Source organism: Frankliniella occidentalis, unplaced genomic scaffold (genome assembly GCF_000697945.3).
Source record: "Frankliniella occidentalis isolate FOCC.00 unplaced genomic scaffold, Focc_3.1 Scaffold868, whole genome shotgun sequence".
Classification (NCBI taxonomy): Eukaryota; Metazoa; Arthropoda; class Insecta; order Thysanoptera; family Thripidae; genus Frankliniella; species Frankliniella occidentalis.
Genome location: NW_026267976.1, coordinates 11,582 through 12,829, shown reverse-complemented (window position 1 = coordinate 12,829; position 1,248 = coordinate 11,582). Strand labels below are relative to the sequence as shown.

General features: G+C 51.8%; 1 protein-coding gene across 1 annotated transcript; it reads left to right on the top strand.

Moving 5' to 3' along the window:
- Positions 1 to 76: 76 nt before the first annotated feature.
- On the top strand, positions 77 to 1,225 carry LOC127751745 (zinc finger protein 239-like; the record flags this gene model as incomplete). The annotated part of the gene is made up of 1 exon (XM_052275751.1): positions 77 to 1,225. A coding segment is annotated over one exon (794 nt), but the record flags the coding sequence as incomplete, so codon positions are not given.
- Positions 1,226 to 1,248: the final 23 nt, after the last annotated feature.

Below are 1,248 nucleotides of genomic sequence, written 5' to 3'. Positions count from 1 at the left end.
CCCCCCCTTACTCTGTCCGCCCCCTGCTGACAATGCCGCGTGAACGCTCTTCACCCTTCCGCGTTCTCCTTTACAGCCGACTCAGAGCCGCCTGCTGGTGCTCGTGGTGCTGCTAGGGCTCGCGGGTATCAACCGCAGGGCGGAGAGGACCACGTCCAGCAGGACGCCGCCAGGGAGGCGCCCCACCGCTGTGCGACCTGCGGGGCGGCCTTCAGGAGGGCAGCTCTCCTCCGCGCCCACTTGCGGACCCACGCCGCCGATAAACTGGACGGCGGCGAGCCCTGCGGCGACACTTCAGCGACGAGTGCTGACCTCCGAGGACACGCGAGGACTCACACAGGTGATAGACCCTACACATGCCAGATTTGCGGCAAAGGATTCACTCAAAAGAGCCATCTCGGTGTGCACACGAGGACCCACACAGGCGAGAAGCCGTTCACATGCCAGACTTGCGGCAAGGGATTTGCTCGAAGTAACTCTCTTAGTGTGCACATGAGGACTCACACAGGTGAGAAACCTTATAAATGCCAGACTTGCGGCAAAAGATTCTCTCAAACTGGCAATCTCCAGGTACACATTAGGCTGCATACGGGTGAGAGACCCTACAAATGCCAGACGTGCGGCGAAAGATTTACTCAAAGCTCAAATCTCCTATCACACATGTGGATTCACCTGCAGACTCTTACACGTGAGAAACCTTACAAATGCCACACTTGCGGCAAAGGGTTTACTAACAGTAGCACACTGCGTGTACACATAAGGACTCACACAGGTGAGAAACCATACGAATGCCAGACTTGCGGCAGAGGGTTCGCTGACAATTCCAACCTCCGCCAACACATGAGAACTCACGCACGTAACAATTCTTAAAGATACCAGTATCCAACTCCCTGTAAACACCAGGACTCACACTGGTGTATCCCTACATCTTCCGGACTTGTGGTGCAGGTTTGGTTGACAGCGGCTCCTTCTTTCAAAGTAAGGACACGGTACAGGTGTGACCAGACGTCTGGAAAACCTTCTCATCATGGTACCCGACTTCGCAGTCATGTTATACACCTTTCGGTCAACGATATATATTTCATGTGTCAGTCATGTCGTGCTACATTAACTGGTTTGGAAAATCGCGTAGATGCACAGTTAAACTTTGAATTGTATGAAACATACTGATTGTGGCCGACTAACCGAAACCAATTATAAATTGTTTCTCTGGAGTTAATTTTAGTTGATTGTTTTTAATGATTTTAT